At 38.6% G+C, this 20,237-nt stretch overlaps 1 protein-coding gene across 1 annotated transcript in view; it reads left to right on the top strand.

The window, feature by feature from the left end:
* The first annotated feature begins 218 nt into the window (after positions 1 to 218).
* The window catches only part of Otc (ornithine transcarbamylase), a 66,527-nt gene continuing 46,508 nt past the window's right edge, over positions 219 to 20,237 (top strand). The window contains exons 1-3 of the mRNA XM_052171355.1: positions 219 to 295; positions 12,856 to 12,994; positions 14,656 to 14,737. Coding sequence (XP_052027315.1) covers positions 219 to 295; positions 12,856 to 12,994; positions 14,656 to 14,737 — 298 coding nt within the window. The remainder of the gene's footprint in view (positions 296 to 12,855; positions 12,995 to 14,655; positions 14,738 to 20,237) is intronic.

Here is a 20,237-nt window from a genome sequence, read left to right as displayed (position 1 = left end):
AACAACGCTGGAGTTAGGCTTAAAGTTCAAGTGCCCCTGCACCCTGCCCTGCTCTATCTCTAACCAGGCTGATCTGATAAGGTGGTGGAAGGGTGCTGAGACCTTTGCTCCCTCTCTGCAACTGAAAGCATTCTTAGCTTGCTGGTGGCCCTCACTGCCTGCCTGACTGTGGAGCTCTCTAGACCATAGATTTCTCCTCCACTCTAGCAAAAAAGAAGATGCTGTCTAATTTGAGGATCCTGCTCAACAATGCAGCTCTTAGAAAGGGTCACACTTCCATGGTTCGGCATTTTCGGTAAGTGACAGAGGCTGGGATCTGGTCAGCAGTGAACACTGGATATGTTCTGCAGGGGAATGCCTCTTTGGGCAAAGTAAGTGTAGCACCACAGTTAACAGTTGCATGAGACATCTCTCACACATTCTGTAGTTGAATTTTCCCATGCTTGCCAAGGCACTGTACAACAGACTAAATGCTCTTGACATCTTCCATTTGTGTACATTCTAAATGAGCTACTCACTGTAACCAATCTGCAAAACAACCTCTCTGGATTACTAAGGGAAGGTTCTCACTTTTAAGAAATGTATTTTTGATGGTGGTCTTGGGCTTCCTTGCTTTCAGCTACCTGATAGACCTAAGTTCACAGGACTTAGATGGAGTCTTTAGAACCCCCTTCTTTGTTGAATATAAGGCTCTTAGATGCAAGCATAATATTACTCATGATATTGTAAATTAATCCTATGTTATGAGACTTAGCTGACAACTCAAGTCATCTAATAATTAATTCTCTTGTTTTAGAGGTAGGATAAGTAGAGCCCAGAGAGGCTAAAGGGTCTATCCATTAGCAACAGTGACATCATATAAACTTTAAAGATCACCTGAAAAAAGAAAAACAAAACTCAGGCTTTAACAAACTATAGAAATGATTCTTAAGGTATACCTCTTATCCTGAGGTTTTGAAATCTACAGACCTGGGCTCCAGGCTTAGCATTACTAATTGGCTTCAGGACCTTGAGCAAGTCACTAAACTTTTCTGCAATGTTTCTTCACCTACACAATGGATAGCGGTATAATATAGGCTCCATATTGTAGGGTGATTCAATCATTCATTCAGCAAATATTTATTGAGTGCCTATTTTGATTCATTCACTATGCATTATGTTAAAATGCAATGGTAGATAAGGCACACTGGCTAGTTATATATCAACTTGATACAAGGTAGAGTCCTTGGAGAGGAGGGAGTCTCGATTGAGAAAATGTCTCCAGAAATTTGGGCTATAGGCAAGCCTGTAGGGCATTTTCTTAATCAGTGATTGATGGGGCTTGTGGGTGGTGCCACCCCTGGACTTATCATCCTGGTTATTATTAAAAAAAAACAGGTTGAACAGGCCATTGGGAACAAGTCAGTAAGTCACATTTTTCCATGGCCTTTACATAAACTTCTGCTTCCAGGTTCCTTCCATGTTTGAGTTCTGGTCCTGACTTCCTTCAGTGATGAACAGTGATGTGGAAGCATGATCCAAATAAAGTCTGTCTTATCCAAGTTGCTTTGGCCATGATGTTTCATCCCAGCCATAGAAACCCTAAGTAGGACATAAAATACTTCATTCCTCCAGCCACATGAAGTCACACTCCAGTGATAATCAATGAGATAATTTGCGCAAAATCTGGAAAATAACAGATGAGCGCTCCCTGTTTTTCAGTCCACCTCACTGAGTAACATCGAATAAAAGGGTGATTCCAATTTACTCCATAGATATTAACACAGAAAAATCACTGAATTGAAGGTACTATGTTGAATAAATAATCAATTTTAAAGCTTAGCCATCTATTCCTTTTAGCGCACACACACACACACACACACACACACACACACACACACACACGCGCACACACATTCTACTTTATTATTTTTTTTTGTAACATAGCACATTAATTTTACAAGTAAAACCTCTGTCAAATAGTGGCCCTCTGATCAGTACTAGGATTCTTGGTGCATACCAGCCTCAGCACTGATATCATCATCTTCTTCTTCTTCTTCTTCTTCTTCTTCTTCTTCTTCTTCTTCTTCTTCTTCGATTTATTTATTATTATATCGAAGTATGCTGTAGCTATCTTCAGATGCACGAGAAGAAGGAGTCAGATATCTTTGCAGATGGTTGTGAGCCACCATATGGTTACTGGAAATTGAAATTCAGGACCTTTGAAAGAGTAGTCAGTGCTCTTAACCCCTGAGTCATCTCTCTAGCCCCTGATATTTTCTTCTTGATATCTGCTAACCAGATTGCATTTCTTAAAAACCTAGCTAGATATTTCTAAATCTAAATGGAATCTGTAGAAAATTCGAGCTACAGTAGCCCAAATCTGTATTTGGAAATATGAAAGCCACCTAGACTTTTGAGAAACTCAATAGTATTTGTCCTATTAAAGCTAACATAATAGCATGCAATGGTTTATCTCTTTAACTTGAGGGAGATGAGCACCAGCTATTAGGATATTACTAAAGCACAGTTCGAGATGTGTCAGAATTAGCTCATTCGGAACCCTTGTCAGTCCTCTCTGCTTTCTGGCCGCCATGATGTGAGTGACTCTTGTTTGACACATCTTTTCCAACAGAATGAACTGAAGTTTCCAAAAGTCTGAAGAAAATGATTTTCTCTCTTAAGTTATTTGTATTGTTTATATCATTACAATGTTGCAGAAGCTATGAATAGACACTGAAATGGTTTTCATAGGGTACTCTCATGTAGTGTGTGTACTTGGCACCTCTACTGCATTATTTAGGCATATTGTCTGCCATATAGAGTTACTACAATCTGCTGGTCTGGATCCTGACCCTCAGACTTTGATAAGCCTCCTTCATAACAGTAAAAAGCTCCTTGTCAGCACCGTTACCCTTTTGCTTTATCCAAATTTGACTTTCCTCTCTTTACCATCTCTGGAGGAAAATGGAGGATCCCTGTCACACAACACACCATCTGAATTTACCAATAGGACAGGAAATGTGTGGGTAGGATTTGGCAGTGCCCCAAGAGCTGAGACTGAAGAGTTTGGAAGTGAATCTTCATGTACTATAATGTGCATAATAAAATAACAGCTGAGGTGAGGCCGAAGCCATCCACACAGACACTTGGATCAATCAATTTTAGTCAATTATTTTTTCTTTCTCCTCTTTTTCTTTTTCTACAAAATCAATAAGATCAGACACCAGGGATGGTGAAAACAGCGAATCAGCAGGCACGCCACCTCAAGCATGTGGTCGTGGAGCTCAGCTGGGTTGGGATAATAGCGTTCTATGATTTGTTGCCTGTTAGGAAAACCACTTATAGCTTTTAAAGAAACCACTAAAAATCCCCTTCTTTGTCAGAGAAGACCAATTTATAAGTTCACTTCAATTTCATCTTCCAAATAGAAATTTCTTCAGAGAATATTGAACTAAGCCAGCCAATTCTGTGGAGGTTATAGATTGGAGCCGGAGGTGACTGGTTTCCAGGTATTTCATTCCAGACCTCCATAAAGACTCACATAACTCATTATGCTTCCTTCATCTCCACTCCCCACATCCACCCCCACACATGGACTCTCAGGTGAAGTGATTACAGACTGCCCATAGAGAGACAAGACTGAATGATCTTTGTGTTTTAATGTCCAAAATTAAAAAGCCTAAAACATTTTTCCTATTCTGACCTCAGAAAACCATACAAGGCATGGGATAAAACTGGAATGGAGATACTGGATCTCCTTTGGCAAATGGTGTAATTTTTCCAACCTACCATTTAGCAATTTAACTAAAATAATGGAAGCCATATATTTTCAGTACTCTCATGTTTTAGTTAAGAAAAGTCTTCAGGCTTTTAATAATAGGTCTACACAAAGCTGTTCTACATTCTTCAGTTCTCAAAGGCTTTCCACAATTTAGCATATTGATGTTCTAAAATGTTTCAGAAATAGTCACTGAGTTATCAACAATAACTTATGGTGCATATGTGTATATAGCACCAATAAGGAAGGTTTTAAATAATTTGTTAAAAATTATTATAACTGCTAGTAAAAAAAAAGTTTGTAAATTCAGAAAAGGACTTGGGGATTTCTGTTCACACCAATGGAATCCATTCAAGGGTTTTGTGAAAAATAAAGTCCCTTGTCTTCTTTCTAATGTGCCTTTTAAAGAAAGTGAATGCGATTTAAAGTAGATATTGCAAATTCTCGTGCTTATTAATTTCGTGGATGTTTCAGAAGACAAAAGCATAAAGAATCATTGGCTTAGTGGCTTAGTTCCCTGGTTCAACTTTTCAGATAAGAAAGGTCAGAACTGGCAAATGACCTTCTCAAGGTCATAGCTTGTTACTGTGTCTGGGCTAAGCCAGAACTGCAACTCAGTTAAAAAAGTAGTTTTCCTACTTTGGCCCGTTGATCCCTCCAAATTGATGAGGGTGACCAACCTGTGAAAGTCTGATACCCTTTTTTAGATAGAGACAAAATATATAAATATAAACAAAATAAGGAAATGCACCCTTTCACATTACTGCAACATAAAGAAGCATCTGGATTTTAGCCATAAAACCCATTGGCTCTCTTTACGGTCTGCAGACGCTAAAGTCTTTATCTCCAATTCTCTGTAGGGACCAGGGGGTCATTTACCCCTCAAGTTTTTCCTGCTCTGGAAAAGTCAGTTTCTAACTGCACACATTTTACTCAAATCATGCATTTTCTCTTCCAAGGAAATATGATGATACCAGAGATCACATCCAAGTCTTCCCCTACCTCCTAAATAGCTTGTCAGAAGTGGAGAATGCAGGCTGTAGTGATGAAAGGTTTTATTGTGCCAGTAGCCCAAGCTCTCCCACTTCCCGTTAGATATTTATGTAAAACCAATCTGCAAATCTTCAGTCACTGTCTTAGTATTCAGTAATATGGAGGTAAGAAGCCTCTGCACTGATTGTTTTCACATGATGTAATGTAGGGAACTGTTTGTGCTTTTTTCAAAGGTTATGACTCCAATTAGACTGCATATTGGCTTTTAAATCTTTGATTTTTGCTTTGAATTTGGCACATACTATTTGTATACATTTACAAGGTACAAACAATACTTTAAGATTCATGGATATATTGAGTAAATCCCAACTACAGGTAATTAGTGCACACATCACCTTGATATCATAGGAAACGTATACATGATTCTCATTGGCCCCAGGATTGTATAGTTTCTGTTATATGTGAACAGAAGAGTGATAGTATGTGACTGTGGAGGTAATTCACTGGTAGGGAGCTTTTCTGACACAAGAAAAGTCCTGGGGTCCCCAGTATTTCAATAAGAGAAAATAAAATGTATTTCTAAGAAGGAGAGAATGATAAGGTAGCTCAGATCTGATTTAATTTTAGTTTCTTTCTTATATAACTTAGTATGCAAAAGGTAAATGCTTCATGGAAAAAATAAAAAGTGGTTTGTGCAGGGCTAGAGGATGACTCAATGCCTAAGAGCCTGTGCTGCTCTTGGAGCAGGTCTTGAGTTTGGATCCTGGCACCCACATTTGTCAGCTTACAAACTTGTGTATCTATGGCTCCAGGAGGGCTCCAGCGCCCCTAGCCCAAGCAGGCACTTGCTCTGGCATGCACATATACCTCTCCACCAACCACACAAACAAAAATGCAATAAATAGCCTTTTAAAAAGAGTTAGTTGTGCTTTGGTTTGGTTTCCATGAGCCTTTAAAGTAGGCCAGGTCTGACTGGAAATGGAATTTAGTAACTTTATGGCAGCATCTTTCCCTGACTAATTTGAATGGGAGTTCATTACCCCTAAGCAGGACAATGTTTAATAAGGACCAGGAGACAAGAGGTTTGTGTCAGAGGTAGCTTCATATGGCCCAGATGTGGAGCTCTTGTACCTTTCTGTAATTTTTATGATCTTAGGAAAGGGGTGTGGCAATTTCATTTTGTAGCCAAGGCAAGTTCTATGAGTTGATAATAAACAGGATAAGAGTTAAACTGAGGCCATTGTGTTTGCTTTCCTTCTAATGATACATGTTCCTGGTTAGTTCTTGATATCTATGAAAAACAACCTTTTCCCAAGCTAACATTTCCTGCCCCACCTCCTGGATAGAATTCAGAAACGTAATGACGACTCTAATGAATTTTGAATGGTATAAACAGTCGACTCTCTTTATCAGTTGACTACATTTAATCTCGTTTCTAGTCAATCAGTCAAGCCCTCATATATTGGTGTCTTAAAATGTAACATATCTATTTATCTACCCTTTTTGGAATTGAGAACCATAGCAACTTATTCTGTCAAAAAGGGGCTTGTGGACCGCTATTATCATGTTTAAAATTCAGCCATCTTGATGCTGTGTCCATACATGGATCCTATCTGTTTTTCCCATCAGTTTTTCCTGGGTCTAGACACTTAAAGAGAGGTATGTGTAGGATGTACAATTATAGTGCTTTCATTTCTGAATATGTGCCCATTCATTGTTCTCAGTAGAACCAATGCTGTCACAGAGTAGCTGAGTCCTAGGGAGAGCTTCAGCTTTAGCAATATTCTAGGCCACAATTATTCTGCATGCCTCACAAGTCTTTGAGTTGAACCTACTTGAAATTGTAGAAAAAAACAGTTGTCAATGGGATTGGTGATTGAGCCTCTGTGTGAAAGACACTAATTATACAGGCAGAGCAAATCAGTGAAGAATAATGTATTGCTTGAAACGTAGAAAATAGTTGAAAGGAAAGAACAAACTTGACTATGAGGCAGTGGTCCTGACTACATAGTTGATGTTAAGGGAATTCAGAGAGATAATATACAGCCTTGAGTGTGCAAAGGACAAACCATTAGAAGTTAATCCAGTCTTAGAAAAGAACATGAGAATTCACCAAATAATAGAAAAGAAGCTTGCTCTGTGTTGAAAGATGAATGATAAAAAAGCAAGCACAGTGTAAACTACTCTTGGTAGATGTTATGAAGAAACAAAGCATTGCAAGTTTATATACGTGTGTGTGTGTGTGTGTGTGTGTGTGTGTGTGTGTGTATTCTAGTATATTAAAGATACATTTGCTGTTCTGCTTTTGGGATTATCTACACATCTATAGTGGAAAATAAGAGTGATTTTAATGCTTGGCAATAATTTTTTTAGAGCCACAGTATAATAGTGATTTTTCCACTAATTATTAAGGCTAGTTTTGTCTTGTTTCAGACTTAATGGTTACTTATAAGCTAACACTATCATGCTGAGGCAGAAAATGCCCTTTTATGTCTTATAAAGTTTTGGAAGACCTTATGCCAAGTTAAATCAGCCAGCCACAGAAGGACAGGTACTACATAATTTTAAATACACATCACATCTGTATGGTGCAGGAGTTATAATTACTAAGATGGTATTTTCCACTTCACCATTTGTGGAGACTAGATTTTCTTACTGCAAAACAAAGTTTTAAAAAAAGGCACAAGGACCCTTCAGTGGGGAAAGTGTATCAGCTCTTGGTTGTTGCTAGAACCTTCTCTGGGCAATGAGAACTGCTGCTGTTGTGAATCTAGCATGTTTTGTAGAGAGAATCTGCTGTCTTCTCACACTCTACGGGAAGAATTAATAGTTTCTGTTGTATATAAATTAAACATTAAAGGTTTTGACCAAAAGATAGTCAAACATGATGCTTGTCTGCCCCTTGTGCCTTTGTACTCACATCTTCTGTCAGTTGAGAAATACCAATATCAACATCTTATAATGAATCTCAACGTGAGCTTTTGACTTTGGACATATACAAGAGCAAATATGAGGAAGATCTGGATGACCTGCAACCTTTCTTTCTTTCTTTCTTTCTTTCTTTCTTTCTTTCTTTCTTTCTTTCTTTCTTTCTTTCTTTCGAATGAGTAGTAAGATCTAGAAGTTAGAAGTTTTAAATCACTAGAAGGCATTGGCCCTCAGAGTTTTGTTTTGTTTTGTTTGTTTGTTTTTTCATAGAAATTAGGAATAAAATTTAAGGTCTTTGAAAAAAATTATTCTTTTCATTTTGTGAAACTCAACCAGAACAATATAATTCAAAGGTCTATGGTTATATTATTATTGTTATTGTTGTTGTCGTTGTCATCATCATCATCATCATCATCATCATCATCATCATGCTTCCAGAGGCTAGAAGAGGGTGCCAGATGCCCTGAAACTGGGATTACAGATGTTTGTGAAGAACCATGTTGGTGCTAGGGAGTGAATCTGGGTCTTCTGGAAGATCATCCAGCTGAGTCACCACTGCAGCCCAGCTCTACAGCTTTGCTGTTTGTTTTAGTAAAACTGCAAGTTTTGTGAATGCTCAGAGGTTGGAGAATCCTTCAGGTTATGGTAGAAAGATCAAAGACACAGGTTTGTAAGCCCAGCTTTTGTGGATTCCACAAATAACCAGAATCCTAAGCTTGAACGCCAGGCCAAAATTAAGGCCTTAAAATGAGTCCACGAGTTAGTTTTCCTGTTGTTAATGAATGTGAATCTAGCAGCTATAGTGATATTTCCTATATTCCCTGAAACACAGAGTGGAGTTTTCCAACCTCACATTTCTTCCTTTAAAAATAATGTTGGAAGAAGTCTCAAGCCATATAATAGTAATATGTTATCACAACACATGGAGTCTAAAGATTTTATCACCTCTAATCATACATATTGTTTAGACTATATTCCAGGAGAAAATGTATTTTCAAAACTTCCCTAACTGTGAAGTGGTAAAGATTAATGTGCCACACCTCTATTTAAAGTCAGATTTAGAAACCTTATTTTACAGAGCCCCATAAGAAAGTTGCAGTTTACCTTGGAAATGCACAATTTAGTCAAAGACTTACTTACAAAGACTTACAGCACCAGTGCATATATATGCCAAGTGCTTCTTAATGTGACCATTAATTAGTATTATCAGAACTAAACTGTCCATCCTCTGTAACTAAACAAGGCCTCAAGTGGAGGGACTGGGACACCAACCCAGCCACAAAACCTCTGACCTACACTTTGTCCAGCCTGCAGAGTGTGCTGGGACTGGAGCCTAAAATAAAACATCATCAGAGAGACTTTATCCAGCAACTGATGGGAACAGGTGCAGAGTCCCACAGCCTGGCATTTGGAGTCCTGCAGAGGAAAGGAATTGACGATTAGAGGAGCCAGAAAGGTCAGGGACACCACAAGAACATAGCCCACAAACAAGTGACAGAACTCGAGTGTGCTCTCAAAGATCAGAGATCCTGCATGGGTTTGACCTAGGTCCTCTGCATATATGTTATGGTTGTGTAGCTTGGTGTTCTTTTGGGACTCCTAACAGTGGGGGTTGGGGACTTGTCTGCCTTTGGGACCCTTTTCCTCCAGCTGGATTGCCTTGTCCAGCTTTGATGTGAGAATATGTACCTGGTCTTATTGTAGTTTGTTTTGCCATACTTGCTTGATGTCCCTGGGAGGCTTGCTCTTTTCTAAGGGGAGGTGGAGGGAGCATGGATGTGAAGGAAAGGAGAGATGGGAAGAGAAAATGGGGGTCAGGAAGGGGAAACTTCATTTGGGATGCAATATATGAGAGAAGAATAAATAAAAAAGAAAAATATGAAAAATTATCAGAATCAAATGTATAACAAAATTTATTATGTGAAGTCCAAATTTCTCCATAAATATTATGACTCGAAGCTATCTGGTGTATGTCTTACTAGCACTGTACAGAGTTCTATATGCTTTTAACTAGGGTTCTAGCAGAAGAAAAGAACAGTCTGTTCTAGAAACTTCGTGGGAAAATGTTTTGCATATTTAAAATTATGTTTAAGTATTTTGTTGTTCTTAGTCTAAATATTTTACTTTTCATTTTCATTATGCTTTGTAATATACATAATATGTCACTGTGCTAACTCTTAAATGCTTACAGAAAATACTAAGCCCAATCAAAGCCATGACAAAACAGTTCTGTTGTATAAATAAGTGTATGATATAGATTTATATTCAAAATTTTTATAAATACTTTTAAAATTCCTATGCATATGTGTGTGCCTGAGTGTATGTATGTATATCACATACATTCAAAGCCTGTGAAGGTCAGGACATCAGATTTCCTGGAATTGGAGTTAGAGGCAGTGTGAGCTCCCATATGTATGCTGGGATCCAACCCTGAGTCCTCCACAACAACAGTGAACACTAATAACCGCTCAGTTGTCTCTCTAGCCCCACACTGAAAGTTACCTAAAACTTTGAAGATGGCTGCTTTAAAGAAATTCTCTTTTATAGAGTGTATTATTCATGCGTTTTGTAAAGTTGAGGATAGTCTTACATCTTTAAAATAGGAGTATTGACCAAAATTTTGTTCCACACAAAAATTGAAAAGATGAATTTCTTTCTATATGGATTAAAATGCATCATTAGTATCTTATATTAATACAGCCAACTCGTTAGCCAACTCCCTCACAGACTCTCAATCCTATCATGTGTTCTGAAAAAAATTTACTCACTTATTGAACTTAGACAAACAAGTCAACTCTACTATACAGTTATTTAGTGAAATTTGCCCAAGTTATCATAGATTATGAAGTAGAATTAACAACTTGGGTGAATTTATGATTTTCATAACTATGACCATGTCATATTGCAAAAATGTATATGTAAATCTCAATGGAATATATACTCAAATTGTTTTTTATGATTGAATTCAAGTATGATCATTTTGTAGCAGTTAGTATGCTCCTTGTAAAATTTAATGTTTAATAGATATGCTAAATCAATTTGCCACAGTTTCTCAGTCTTTCTAATTAGTATTCATCCCCCCTAGTGTGATACGCATCAGTTACTGTTAAATATAGACAACACCATGACACTGGGAACAATTTAATAAAAGCTGCTCATTTCATACATTTCATACAGTGATTAACTCAAATAACAGGTAATACAATGCAACAGAATGCTAAGAAGGTCTATTCCTGTCTTTGTTTGTACCCAGGCCAAGCCAGTACTAACATTGCTCTCAGTGATTCAAGCTAGAAGTCAGTATCTCCAAAACAGACTTGCAAAGCAGATAGACAAGAATCAGTTTCATAAATAAATAAGAATCAGTTAAATAATATATGCATTATCACTTACATATTATAAAATAGGCTACAGAAACCAAGCCAAGGAGTGAAGATTAACAGGGAGGGTTTTTTTTTTTTAAATATGTGAGTCCAGCCATCTTGACAGACATTAGTCACAAAAGGCAAGATAAGGAAACAATCCAAGAGTTCATCAACAGATGGATAGATTGAGATGTGCAGCATATATACACACACTGAAATGCAGGAAATTCTTGCATTTTGGACAACACATACTAACCTAGAATACTATATAGTAAGTGAAATAAGCCATGAACAGGAGAGACATATACCTCAGGCTCTAACTTGTATCTGAAATGTGAAAAAGTTGAACTTAGAAACTGAGAGTAGAACAGTGGTTATCAAGGTGAGATGGAAGGATGAGAGATGTTAGTCAAAGGGAACTAAGTTAGTTAGGCAGGAAGAATAAAATAATAGGCACTAACTAGTTGACTGTTTTGAAGACAGATTAAAAGAGCAGTGTTTAATAGAATAGACCTTACTCTTGTCAGGTGAAGCAATATGAGCATTTCCCATGGGCCAGGGTGAAATAAGAAAGTATCAATAGCATGGCATTATTTCTGATCATGGCATGTGATGTCCTGGATAGGAGAAAAGGCTTCATTGGGGTGTGGTGGCTGGATAAATATAAAACCTTTAGTATCCTAGGAAATGGTTTTATCTCCATCAAAAACTGTTCTGGGAGAGTCTCTCTAGAGGACTCCCTTAAATACAATATAAACAGTCACTCTCAAACACCTACACCAATACTAGAAAACTAAAAAACAATTAGATTTGCTCTCAAAGTGACCTCACCTTGAGGAACTGAAGGAAACAGGTCCTGGCTTGTCTTCCCTCAATAAGGGAGGTCAATCTGAATCAGATATGAGCTGAAGGCAAAAGGGGCCAGCTTGCCAGGCGGTGGTGGCACACGCCTGTAATCCCAGCACTTGGGAGGCAGAGGCAGGCGGGTTTCTGAGTTCGAGGCCAGCCTGGTCTACAGAGTGAGTTCCAGGACAGCCAGGCTACACAGAGAAACCCTGTCCTGAAAAAAACAAACAAACAAAGGTGCCAGCCTGCAATGAATTTGCCAAACTAAAGAGATCATTACCATCGTTATATTATTGCTGTTTATTATTTTACTCTCATTCTTGGGATACACAAAATAACCATAGATACAAAAAAGAACCATAGAACTTTAAAACATCTTTCTGCAAGATACTAGAAAATCTACAGGGCTGACTGTGTGCTCACCTAGTGACAAAAGAAGTACAAGTCTTCATAAAGAGGTCTGTCAGGGATAGAGGTAAATGACGCACTTTTCTGTTGTGTATTATAAAGCTCATGTGCACTGATTTTAGGCAAGCTCTACATAATGCGTATTATGCTGAGCACTGGTTCACATGATGTAAATAACTATATTTCCACAATGACATATAAAAACTACTACATTCTTTTTGTTGATGAGAAACATCTACAGAGAGAGGGTGGGTAATTTGCTGGAAGTTGCATGATTTAGTAAGCCCCAAAGTTGTCCACCCAGCTAACTCAAGTGTGCCAGAATTCGAATTCTTTCCACAAAGTCTTTTTATTCTCTCAAACATAACAATTTCTGCATATCTAAAATGGAAACCAGAGCTACACTAGTTTTATTAACGCTTTGCATAGAGACATGCTGCACTATGTGATTTGCTAACATTTGACTCCAAGAATAGGCCAACTGACTACCTCACAGCGTTGATCTTTCTTTTTTAATACGTATGGTCCTCTTCTGACTTTTCCCTTCTCTTGTAGGTGTGGGAAGCCAGTACAGAGTCAAGTACAGCTGAAAGGCCGTGACCTCCTCACCCTGAAGAACTTCACAGGAGAGGAGATTCAGTACATGCTATGGCTCTCTGCAGACCTGAAATTCAGGATCAAGCAGAAAGGAGAAGTATGTAATATTTGCCTTTTCTTCTCTCCCATTACAAAGCAATGGCCCCTTTTAAGGCAGCTTTCCCTAAAGCAGAGGCAAAAGAGAACAGATTAAAATTCCTGAATTGTAGCTAAGTAATGAAACCTCACAGGCAAGGTAATTGCTTAGCACTGAGTATCCAGGCATATAAACAAGCATGAAAAGCAGTTATTCTATGACAAGTTCTTGCAATTTTTCTTTCAGATGAATGCTTAAATGCATTAGTAACTGGATATGAAACTGAGATATCATTTGTCTAGAAAGATTTTATTCTTCTATGTCCCTTGTCTCTCTGTGTTTTCTATCAGCTAAAACTTAAAGATAATATGTTACTGTTTTAGCAATACACTTCTGTTCTGGCTATATATCAGGATACGTTCATCATTAGGATGATCTTCATAATGATGAAATTATTATTAAAAACATTCCAATTATAAAGAGACAAGTAAATTCCAGTCAAATAGGGGAAGAAATTGAATGCAGTGCTTAGCCAAGGGCATTGTTCTGCATTTTGAGCAATTTTCAAAATGCTAATGCAGTGGCTTCATTTAGAATGCTTAATTGTGAAAGCAGATTTGTATTCAAATGTTGTTTTCTTGTTTGTTTATGAGACGGGGTTCTTACCCTGTAGCTTTGGCTGACCTGGAACTCTATATGTAAATCAGGCTGGCCTCCTCAGTGCTGGGATGTGTCACGTTGCATGGCTCAAAGTGTTTGTTTGTTTGTTTGTTTGTTTGTTTTTAAGATTTGGTCAGAGGCTGAGGAAGTTTGGTATGACTCTGACTTCCTTATTTAGTTGGTTAGCTCTCCACGTTCCAAAGATACCAGGATATGCTCCAATGTCTATGGGCTGATGTTCTTGTAGAACACCTGAAATGGGGGGAAAGGCATTTTTAGATCACAGATCATTGTCCTTTAATGCTTTGCTGTCTGGAGACCCGGAAGATGATAATACATCCTAGGCGGAAGTCCAATAATACAGGAGGGCAGCAGAAGAGCTCCGCCTACCACTCAAGCTCCCAGAGAGATTCGAAGTCACTTCCAGGAACGCCTTTATGTTCTCAAGTGAGGGAGACTAAGAAATAGGAAGCTAAAAACTGAGGCTCATCAGTGTCCTAAGTAGGACTCTTAGTGTCCTATGTAGGGCAAAGTAGGATCTTACTAATTGAGAAAGTCCTTCTGAATCAAATGTAATGGCAATTTCAGTATAGTTAAGTAAGATAATGCCTCCAGTGTGAAGTATTATGCTTTGGAACAAGCTCCCAAATTGATCCCACTAATCAGTAATACTGTATCTCAAGCATAGTGATACTCATTTGTAACCCTAGGCCTTCAGAGGTGGTGATAAGATGATCAGGAGTTCAAAGGCCACCTCTGCTACACAGGAAGTTCGAGGCTAGCCTGAGCTACATGAGAAACCTGTAACCAAAAATAATATTAATTTCTAATTTCATGCTAATAATATGTGTATAGCAAATACAAAACACCTTTAAATTTACTTTTAAACAATATTGTGACTACTTATTCATAAGTATTAGTAAATTGATTTGTATTTTTATTAGCATTTTGAAATATAATCCTTGATGTTGGATAGTAAGTATGCCTTGCATTTTAATTGTATTTTTGTCCTTGGTTTTCAGTATTTACCTTTATTGCAAGGGAAATCCTTAGGAATGATTTTTGAGAAAAGAAGTACTCGAACAAGACTGTCCACAGAAACAGGTAAGTCTACAGACAAGCTCACACTTGTGTTGAAGAGCTAGCCAGAGTATGGAGATCTGGAGGGCTTAACCTGGTGAGGAGTTTTGTGTGTCTGTTTAACAACCACAGAGAGCAAGTGATTCTCTAGAAGCAGTAGTACAGAAGTGTCTTTCAATTCATGTAAAAAGCTATATGCAGAAAGATCAGCTTCATCTGTACGATGACTAGAATCTTGACTTGAAATTTCAGACATTGCTTCTCATTGATGGCAAAATGTAACTAGACACAAATCCTGTGGTCCTAAACACATGCGGGGGGGGGGGGGGGGGGAAGAATGTGTAACTTTTACTCCTGAACTTTTCCCATACTATTAGATGGTAGGAACTGAACCTCTTCTGCATTAGGCAGCCCTTATATATTTAGAAGTTTCTGTTGTGGGTATCAGATCTCTGCCCCCCTCTCTCACTGGTTACACCTAAGCTCTAGTAGATATTAGAATGTCTCAATAGCTAGGGATCAGCTGCTGTGCTTGGTCATCACACACCACCAAATGAATGTTTACCCTGGGGCCTCCTGGGACGTCTGCACTTGTGTTGGATCAGCAGTTTGATGCAGGCTTTGATGTACTCTGACTGCAAGACTGTCTTAAGATTCTCTTGTTTTAGCTCCTTAAAGCATTCCACACTTCACTGGAATGGAGATACCAGAAGGTCATCTTTATCTAAGTGTTCTTTTTCTCAAGGACAGTGCAAGGGAACTCTGGAACATTTATTACCTATCAGAGTTCTTTTTTAAAAGCTGAAAAAGAGATGTTCTCAATACTGGAGTTCCTCAAACGCCTATGAGGGTTCCATGTTCCCCATCCTTTGGAAGTTGGTCTGGGGCGTACAGAGCATGCACAGTGACAGTGGTCCACTGAGTTCTACTGCTGTTACCTCTTTTCTTGGGCTCTTTTCATTTCCATTTCAGGTTCAAGTATTAGAGATCATGTGAGGAAAAGACTAGCTAGAAACAAACCTGCTCTGACATCCAAATGCATTACTACTGTTTGTGCCTAGACTCCATGCAGGCAAAATGCAAGTGGTTGTCATTTTCTAAATAGATTATCTCCACAGTGAGTTTCAAAGAGTCGATTTTGAAACTTCCAAGCCATGAATGACCTCTTTTCTTTTTCCTTGTATTTCTCCTCCACCAGATCTTCATTGAGTCAACAGTGTGACCCAAATGAGCAGTCACAGTTGAGAAAGAAGTGCCACAAAGACATTGGCAGACTCTTCAATCCTCAGATGCCTTAAAAGCATCAGAGAGCACTTTCTCAGGCTTAGATCTTAACTACTCCTCTATTACTTATGATTTGCTGTGATAGCAACCAATAATGAAGTTCATCAAACAGATAGCCAAACCAAACCAAACCAAACCAAAACAAAACAAAATAAAACCAGTGAATTTCACAAGGATTAAGTGACCTCTAATTTCACTCAGTAAAAACAACACCAAGATTTGGAGCTCAAGGCCTCTTTTTCTATTCTTTTCTTTTCTCTCTCTCTCTCTCTCTCTCTCTCTCTCTCTCTCTCTCTCTCTCTTTTTTTTTTTTTTTTTTTGGTTTTTCGAGACTGGGTTTCTCTGTGTAGTCCTGGCTGTCCTGGAACTCACTCTGTAGACCAGCCTGGCCTTGAACTCAGAAATCCGCCTGCCTCTGCCTCCCAAGTGCTGCGATTATAGGCGTGCGCCACCACCGCCCCAGCTAAGGCCACTTTTCTTATTAAAATACTTTCTTTGCCCTTTGAGAGAAGGAAACAGGAAGAGGAGCAATATGTAAGATGTCACCTGATCTTAGAAGTTCTAGGAAGGAAACAGATGGCTCTATTTTTCTCTTTAAATCTGGCTCCTGCAAGACATCTCTTTGGCATCTGAGCGACAGTGGGGAGAAATGAAGAAACCTGTCAGTAATTCTTAAACACTTCCAATATTGATCTTCCATGAATCTAGAAGTACTTTATCTTTTAAAAAGTGTAACTGTTGTTACTTTAAGAGAGATAGCCTTTTTCCAAGCCACCAAAATAATTAGTATATAGGAAGTTTTGAATTTTTAATTTTTAAATGAATATGTCTTGGTTGTTCTACAATTATCTCTGTTTAAATATTATGCTTGATATTGAAATGTTCTTGAACATTTTCCTCCATAATGATGTATTAGATCTGTCAGTAATGTCAAGAATGAGGCTATCATGTGATTTTTGATAAAGACTATGGCAAGTGCTCCATATTAATTATACGGTTCACCTCACTCCATCCTCACTACAATGCTATGAAAATAAGAGGGAGGAAAGCATGTTGAACTAGGTTTAGGAAATGGTCCAAGTACAGAGAGCTAACATATGGCAGACATGTGATTGGATGCTATTATTAAGTGTAGTTTTAAAAATAGCTAGTTCAGTCGAAGCATGAGATAGTCCCAGTTTATTCTAGTGAAACTGTCACCACAAATGGCACTAAGCATTTTGTTAGATGACAATTGTCTATAAAGAAGCACTCTAAAACAATATTGCGAACTCTATTAGCAAATGCACGGGGACAGGACTATTTGCCCTTTAAAATGTATGCTTCATAGAATAGTTGTCATTATCCTCAGTAAATCCCTATGGATCTAATTGGACATGGAATGCTGCCAGCGAAGCTCAGTAACAGACCAATCAGAGGGAGAAGCTGCCTTACATGCTTACAAAACCCGACAAAGCCCAATGGATGCCATGACAAAAGTGTTCTCCTAAGTAAACGTGCATCACTGGGGGATAGGCATGGGGATCTTGCTTGTGCACCTTTTCACAGCACTGCATCCCCACTTCCGTGTGTGCATAGTAATGGTGGTCCTTTGGCAGACTTTCTCAACAGATACAACATATGTCCTTGGTATTTAGAATGAAAATACATTGATTGTATCTAATCATCTATTACTTGAACAGAATTATACTATCCCCTGGGATGGGCTAATTCTTACAGTCTAGTCCTTGAGGATTCTATCTTAAGCCTGAGATCCAGGGATCCAGCAACGTTTCTACTTATCTCAGGAAATAGAACGTTGGTATCTACTCACATTCATTATTTATGAGACATGTGTATTAAAGTCTAACAAGCTTACAGGAAACTGTACATATCAATAAGTATATGATAGTTAAGTGGATTCTTACAATAAATACATTACTGTTACAAATGCCCAAGAAAGCAGAACGTTAGCAGCATTCAGAAGCTCTTTGCATCAACCCTGCTTTTTCATCAAGCTGCTCTGCATCCATCCAAGGGCAACTATCATCTAGGTTTCTACCACCACAGATGAGTTCTGCCTTTTTCAACCTTTATATTGAAAGAACCTTTCAGCATGTGCTCTTTTGTATCTGGCCTTTTTCCTCTGCATTATATTGGTAAGATAATGTCTCTGTCTTTGTGTGTAGTTTTAGATCATTCATTCTGCATCCCTCAATGTATGTCTCCCTGGCAAACCAGGCAATTCTCCTGTGTATCTACTGGCAATTGCATTCTTTTATTGCAAATTAATTGGGTTGATTGACAGATACTTTTTAATCTTAGTAAATGCAGTCTCTGATAAAAAATGCACAGTGAATACCAAGCGATGATTCTCCCCATTATTTAACATGGGCATGTCACTTTCAAGGTGAAATTGAAGTTGGTGCTGCAGCATCTGTTTCAAATTCATTATTTTTACATAGACACAAATACAAAAAATGGGATGTTATTCTAAAGCTATGATGGCAAATCATAGAGAGGTTAATGACAGCCTCCATTCTACTAGCAAGAGACACCAGACCCTCCTATTCATACTGAATGAATTCTCACTTACATCCCCTGTTCCGAAGCCCACAAAAATATGCAAAGAAAACAAAGAGCAACATAATATTTACTGCATTTCCTCAAACTGAAGTTGAGAAATTAACAGAACAAAAACCACTGAACAAAAATAGCTGCTTTGAAAGCAGGAGCAAATGTAAGACAGAAAAGGATTCCTCTGAAAGAGGGGTGGCAGGGGAATGGAAAGAAATCCTTCTGTCCTCTCCTCCACCATAGCTGCTCCGGTGGTTTTCAGATCCTTTAACAACCTTTGAATCATCATGACCCAGGCCTGATAACTTAGCCAACAGTTGTCTTGAACCTTTGCATAGGGGTCTGAGTTTCTTTCTGACCAGTTAATAAAAAAGGAAAATTCCTTTTCAGAAGTGGTCGCTATCCAACCCTTAGTGTTTTACATCAAGCTTGACGCAGAGTCATTTGGGATGAAGGGATTCTTAATGGAGAAAATGCCTCCATGATATTTTCCTGTAGGCTATGCTATAGGGCATTGTCTTGATTAGTGATTGATGTGAGAGGGCTCAGCCCCGTGTGATTGGTGCCATCCATGAGCTGGTAGTCTTGGGTGCTATAAGAAAGCAGCCCAAGTAAGCCCTGAAGACCAATCCAGTAAGCAGCACTTCTCCATGGCATCTGCATGAGCTCTTGCCTCCAGCTTCCTGCCCTGTTTGAGTTTCTTCACTGACTTCCCTAAGCAATGGAAAATTACCTGATGGGTCAAAGATGAAACAAACCCTTTACATCCCAAGTTGTTTATGGTCATTTGTTTTATCACAGCAATAGAAACTCTAAGGTAAGCCCCACACCTTTGGTCTTTCTCATGATCTAAAGCCTTCTTAAAAATGTTTCCTCTGACCCATTCTTCCTACTTCCATCATTAAAGTCCATGCTAGATATGAATCTACTTTGTAGCACAAGGAGGGAAGTCTGAGGGTATCAGATTAGTCCCAAGTTGCTGCCACAGAATGACTTCTACCTGATGGGCTATAATGTGGATCAGACATGACAAGCAGTCTTAAACTGCCATGTGCTCAGATGTTTGTGTGCAAATGAGTGCATGTATGTATATGCATGTGCAGTGCACAGGACAACCTAGGGTCTCATTCCCCACCCACTATCCACCTTTTTTATTTGTTTATCTTATGAGACCAATCATCTCAGTGGTCTGGACCTAGCAAGCTGGGCTAGGCTGATTGGCCTTGAGGATCTGCCTGTGTCACCTGGCCAGCATTGGGATTATAAACACATTACACTGTGTCCAGTGTGTTCTTTTGTAACATAGCTTCTGAGCATCATATTGAGGTCTTCATGCTCACTTGGCAAGCAGTCTACCAAATGAGCTCTCCTTTAACAGTCATTGTGTGTTAAATGACTGTTAAACCTCAGTCGTGCCTATCATTTGGCCCTGGCATATGGTAGAAGTGCACAATAAATATTTTCTTGATGAGTATTCAGTGTCCATCTTTGTTTAGCTTAACTTTGCATGTTTATACACAAATGTAGTGCTCAGGAATGGTCAGCATTTTCAACTATCACTGACTTCACTGAAGTAGTTGACTTCAGGCATTTGAAGTTTCTGTTCTTTTCATCAACACTAAGAAAAAGTTTGGTGGAGATGAAAAGAGCAAGAGCTATCAGTTTGGGGAATGGGCCCTCTCTC

Source organism: Apodemus sylvaticus, chromosome X (genome assembly GCF_947179515.1).
Source record: "Apodemus sylvaticus chromosome X, mApoSyl1.1, whole genome shotgun sequence".
Taxonomy (NCBI): Eukaryota; Metazoa; Chordata; class Mammalia; order Rodentia; family Muridae; genus Apodemus; species Apodemus sylvaticus.
Note: the sequence above shows the minus strand (reverse complement) of the source record. Positions and strands in the feature narration are given on the sequence as shown.